The sequence below is a fragment of the Coregonus clupeaformis genome, chromosome 2 (assembly GCF_020615455.1).
Source record: "Coregonus clupeaformis isolate EN_2021a chromosome 2, ASM2061545v1, whole genome shotgun sequence".
NCBI lineage: Eukaryota > Metazoa > Chordata > Actinopteri > Salmoniformes > Salmonidae > Coregonus > Coregonus clupeaformis.
The window spans coordinates 26,607,204-26,613,311 of NC_059193.1; the positions used below are offsets into that span (position 1 = coordinate 26,607,204).

At 42.7% G+C, this 6,108-nt stretch overlaps 1 protein-coding gene across 1 annotated transcript; it reads right to left on the reverse strand.

Annotated features, from left to right (window-relative positions):
* Positions 1-2,383: 2,383 nt before the first annotated feature.
* Positions 2,384-4,987, reverse strand: LOC121532335 (mid1-interacting protein 1-like). The gene is made up of 2 exons (XM_041838241.2): positions 4,850-4,987; positions 2,384-3,795 (listed from the first exon to the last, which is right to left on the reverse strand). The coding sequence occupies exon 2, from the start codon at positions 3,700-3,702 to the stop codon at positions 3,211-3,213; it is 492 nt and encodes a 163-aa protein (XP_041694175.1). The 5' UTR covers positions 3,703-3,795; positions 4,850-4,987; the 3' UTR covers positions 2,384-3,210.
* Between the last annotated feature and the right edge of the window lie 1,121 nt (positions 4,988-6,108).

A 6,108-nucleotide genomic window follows, 5' to 3' on the forward strand; every position in this document is an offset into this window, starting at 1 on the left:
TTTTGTTTGGATCAATGGATTAATCCAGTCATGCTCCACAGATAATGGTAAAAAATAATCTCTACAGGAGTGATCAGTCCATTGATTATATAAATAAATGGTGCTAAACTGTGTCTCCCGCCCACAGACAACTTATCCTCTCTGATAGCCAACAGTTGTGGGGCGTAATATGTAGAAATCCAATTTCCATTCATGTCAAGAGCCTGACCAGCTGTCCCACAATTGGTGGTTGACCCAGTTCACTTGAGTGGGCTGAAAGACTGACCAACTTTGCTACAGCGATTTTGTTGTTCCGATATTTCCCAGCATACATTGAGAGTCAGGGACCCAGCCTTACACAACTGTGCTCTCGTAGGCATAGCCTAAAATTTTAGCCTTTCATGCATGTTTCTAGCCCCAACGTGCTTTGTGTTTGGTCAGAGCTGCCCTTGGAGCAGTGCTCTTTCACCCCTCCTGTCCCTCTCCGTCCTCCACTCTGCCATGTTTTAATCACTGCTGTGCCTTTGAAAGAGAAAAAAAGCTTTGTTACCCTATTGGCTGCTGTTGGTGGAGCTGTTGCTAAGGGGAGGGGTTGAGAGTGATGGAGGTGGGATTGGGAGATGGCCGTTTGTGTGAGGACGCTATAGATATAATTTGTATTTGATATGCATGTCATGCATGGATACAGATCTTAACTGTTAATTTTATAATTGCAATTAATGGCTCCTTAGTGTTAATTACTTTACTGACCCATATTTTCAGAAGATTTTTCTGAAAGTAAACAGTGTTGATTCAGAGCTTTGAGAATGATGTCCTGAAAGATAAAACAGAGTAATAATGTTTATTGGGTCAAAAACGTTATGATCGTGGATTTATGGTAAATCCCATGCTAATGTATCATTTATTTATATCTGCAAGCAACTTATTATTCACATCTCTCTGCTCAATCAACCAAGATGCCCACAGTGTGATGTGCAGGTTGAACAATGAACAACTGCCAGCTGAATAGTGGCTGATGAGGTAGCCTACTTGTTAAACATACAGCTATTGATTTAACTGTGGAACAAGGAAAACATACACTATATATATATACACACACTAAAGTGTGTGGACACCCCTTCAAATTAGTGGATTCGGCTATTTTAGCCACACCTGTTGCTGACAGGTGTATAAAATCGAGCACACAGCCATCCAATCTCCATAGACAAACATTGGCATTAGAATGGCCTTACTGAAGAGCTCAGTGACTTTCAACGTGGCACAGTCATAGGATGCCACCTTTCCAACAAGTCAGTTTTTCAAATTTCTGCCCTGGTCAACTGTAAGTGCAGTTATTGTGAAGTGGAAACGTCTAGGAGCAACAACTGTTTGGTGGAGGAGGAATAATGGTTTGGGCTAAGCCTCCTTAGTTCCAGTGAAGGGAAATCTTAACGCTACAGCATACATTAACATTCTAGACAATTATGTCCTTCCAACTTTGTGGCAACAGTTTGGGGAAGGACCTTTCCTGTTTCAGCATGATAATGCCCCCTGTGCACAAAGCAAGGGCCATACAGAAATGGTTTGTCGAGATACGTGTGGAAGAACTTGACTGGCCTGCAGAGCCCTGACCTCAACCCCATCGAACACCTTTGGCCTGAATTGGAACGCTGACTGCGAGCCAGGTCTAATCGCCCAACATCAGTGGAGGCTGTTATAACAGCAAAGGGGGACCAACTCCATATTAATGCCCATGATTTTGGAATGACATTCGACGAGCAGGTGTCCACATACTTCTGGTCATGTAGTGTAAACCAAAGTTCATGAACTCTTTAGAGCTGTCATACTTTGACTCATTGGCATACAAAAGCACTGTAAGTCCATTGTAAAGCTCAATTTCCTTAACCTGGTCCACATCAGCAGAAATGTTGCTATCATTTGCATGAGAAATCACTTTACGGGATTAAACTATGAACTCAAAGCAGGAAATGATCCGATTTTCCCCATCTAAATATTACTAAAAGACTGACAACCTTGATGTTCACTGCTTAATTTTTTTTTTTTCCCCCCAAGGTAATTTCTAGGGCAAGTGCCAGGGCTCTTAACGCTTTCATAGTGGTAAGTTAGTTCCCAGACTAACCCAATCTTACTTTACACCCACAAGGAGCCTGTAGTGGAATTAAAGTGAATCATGCAATTGTACAGTGCTTACATAAATCGGTGCCCATGTTAGAGCATGTCGAAGGTGTCACCCTCACATTCCTACCAGGAATCTGAAACATCAGAAAGTACAAGCGAGACCATGCATTAAAACCTATGCTAGATAGACAATTATATAAACCAGGGCCGATATGAAAATGGTATACACACACTGACCCTTAGCAATACCTCTCCTTGATGTTTGAAGGCATTGACGACACACAAATTTGAACAAGTTAAGTTTAATTATTTTAGTTGTACTGCATTTCTGCCCAATATAAAAATTGAAATATCCAAGGACAATACATAGAAATTAATAGTGGTGTTACAATAGTTTGACAAAAAAAAAAAAAAAGGGTAGGTTGCCATTCAAACAATGTGGACCAGACAGTAGGGGGCATCTGAGCAGGACTTTATTTAGATAATTCAAGGCACACCACGTGTCATCATGAGCAATAAAATTAATAAACTATTATTTTAAATAAAGGCGCTTAAACAAGCCCAGACATTAAGGTGTCCTTTAAATTTTAAGGAGGGCCAGAACAACCAGCATTCTAAATACTCCTAGTCAAACCTCTCTCTAGAGTCATTTAAAAAGACATGGCATACACAGACATCCAATTCCACTGACATACATGTGAATCCACAAATGTTTGGACTTGAAATGAAGACTATGGGAAGTTTGTTCATCTACCAGATCCATGATTCAACTAGACTCCAAATCCGACACCAAAAACGCGGTAAAAACAGCCAATAAGCATAAAATGTCAAACCCTGATGAACTTACAACGCAAGGTTTAAAGAATCCTATATGACCTTACACGGTCAGGAACATGTGCAAGTGTCAATCAGATTGGTTTACATTTATGATTAGTGGAGGTTTGGGAAGCAAGTGACAGAGGGGGTGGAGTGTTACTACTCAAGACAGGATTGAAAGAAATCATAAGGTAGTTGCTCTGGTCAGTCCACCACCGATTGCACAAGGGGCAAGAGGTCTCCCATAACACCACGGTGTTTGTGAGTCAAGCAGACCAAGTTCAGGCAGATGTGACCCTATCTCATGAAGTTAGCACCTCCGATTTCCCTCTTGTAGCAGTTGGTGAGGTGGTCTGCTTGCACTGTGAGTTTTGACAGGACTCCAAACAGTCCCCTGAGGTGGTAGTGGAACTGGCCCTCCAGATCTGAGCTCTCGTCACCAGGGAGCCCCCTGGTTATCGACTGCTGCTCCGCTTGCTTGACAGCCATTTCCAGGAAGCTGGCCCCACCGCTCATCTCCCTCTTCAGCAGGCCCCACTCCATGTCGTTCTTTATGGACTTGAGGAGGAGGTAGTGCTCGTACATGTCCCTCTGCTTGTTAGGGTAGGAAGGCTCGTTCTTCACCACCACCTCAACCTGCTGGCTCTCCTGCTCCTCCAGGGGCACATCCCGCAACAGGCTGGGCACCATGATAGTCTCATCCATGTTGTTGGTTGCAGCGATGAAGCGGTGCATCACATTGATGAGGGAGTTCTTGTTGCTGGCCGGGTCACTACTAATTTGCATCATTGTAGAGGTTTAGGGTAGACTTGGGTTTGCAGGAAACAGGTGGAGTAAGGCAGAGTTTCTTGATGTTAAGGCCAACAGATGAGCTAAATGTCCCTGTGGGAATAGAAACCATGAGACAAAGGCAGAAGAAAATTGCATCCTAGCCTGAAAACCCGACGTTGAATTGCATATAATTTTTATGTGGGGCAGAAATGAGCGTTTTGATCAGTAAAGTTTCCTACATGCCAGAACGTTCAATAAAATTATATTTTTACTTTACCGGTTGTCCATGTGGTCGGTCCTTTTGCTGGGTAGGAATGTGAGAATATAGCCACAGGAAAGTATAATTACGTCAACTTCTCAAAGCACTGTTAGTGCGTTCAGATTTGTCACCTGAAGCATGCGCACAAGGTTAAAATATATGTACGAGAAGAATGCATACTTGCAGAGCTCGTGCTTCGGTTCTGCACAGGCTTTACGTGATAAATCTGAACGCACTACCAGCGCTTTGTAAAGTTGATGTAGCCCAATTATACTTTCCTGTGGATACATAGTATCACATTCTTCAATACAAAAGGACCAACCACACGGACAACCCGTAAAGAGTTAAAAATGTCATTTTATTCGACATTTTGTCTCGTAGAGCTTCCGAGAGGATTTTCCAAACAAATGTATGGAAATTAATCCAGACTGAACCAGAGGTATCAGTGTCTGGCAAATTGCGTCCCAGAACTATAACAAAGGCCTTTGGTCAGAATAGAGACCATTAAAATAACAAGCCAGGCACCCGCCTACCGAGAACGCAGTCAATGCACGGCGCAGGATAACTTCAGCTGGACAAACAGGAGATAGGCAACACTAGATGACATGGGCTACTTAACAGTTAATGGCGGAATGAACAGCCACTTCATAAATAGGTTTAACCTGACTACCGCATCCCAGAGTAGGCTATGGCGTAGGCTGCTAGACACATAATAGAAAGTCTGCACCAGAGCCATATATTTAGGTATGGCTCTGGTCCGCACTAAAACGAAGCAAGGTAGCCTACGCTATCGAAAACACTTTGTTCCTGCACTGTAACTAACAACGAGCAAGGCAGAGCATCATATAGCGCTTCCTATAAACGCTTGTCTAGCATCCATTTGACTAGAACAAAATAAATACGGACCTGAGCAAATGTTTTCTTGATGGTGCGTCGGAAAATGGCAATTCCCGTACTTGCTCAGGCTCCACCAGCCTGGAAGAAAAGTATAAACTTCCTCAGCTCTCGCGCTGAGAGACGCGGGCCTTTATAGTGTGGGCGCGCCGGCTAGAAAAAAAACGATATATTCCCCTTCACGTTATCAATGGTGCAATAGGATAGTATTGAGGAAATGGGGCGTTAACTTTAGGTGATTGACTGTGACAAAAACCAATCAGAGACCACATATTATTTTGTGAGCCTGTCTGCAACTAACCTAACATAGCAGGTGTAAAAGAAACTGCAACTGTAGTCAGCAACAGACGCCCAGTAATGTTGTTACCATAGAGATCATATTAAATTATTAGAGGGTAATGTTGTTACCATAGAGATCCTATTACATTATTAGAGGGGCTATGTCATGAACCCTCAAAGTTCCGTAATGGGGTCAAAATGGCAGCCATATTGGTCAGGGATGAATCGAAACCAGTGTAATTGGAATGAATGGCAGTAGAGGCATAATCCTGATTTTACTTATGCAAGAAAGGAGAAGTAAGGCATGTGCTGTATCAGAAATTGTGTAATGCAGTGGTCACCAACCTTTTGAGTCAAGATCACTTTCTGAGTCAAAATGCAAGCCGAGATCTTCCGCTCAGCTTTGTTTCAAAAATGGCTTAAAAAACATGAATCAATTAAAAACAGTTCTGTATCAATGAGGTTTGTACAGTAGGCTATAGGCCCAATACATTATCTCTGCATATTGGCTATGCTTGAATTTCCCTGCCAATGTTGTTCTTCTCAGAACATTTTGAAATTATATTTTTTAAATGTAGGTAGTTATATGATCACACTGGTAATAGATAATTTGTTGTATTACTTGAGGCACAGCTAAGTGAGCATAATAATTTGCTTCTTATTTTTTTACTGGACTGATGGCCTGCATCTGATGGTCAGTCGGAGGGGAGGGAGGGAGCAGCAGTGAGGCTGCCTCTCACCCGCCTCACCGTCCCTCCGCCCTCCTTCCCTCCGCTGAGAAAAGGGGACACAGTCTTCCAGCTGATGGCGAAACTCATGTTGCACTGCATTATTTCTGTCTCATGCACCAATCTATGTTGTTACTCGCATGACCAGAGAAAGTGAAATATTCCTCAATATTAAAAAAGACAAGCCGCTAATATTTTGCTATACTAATTGATTGCAGCTGCAGTGCTGGTTGTAGCGTGTGGAAGTAGGGAGAACGCGCATTT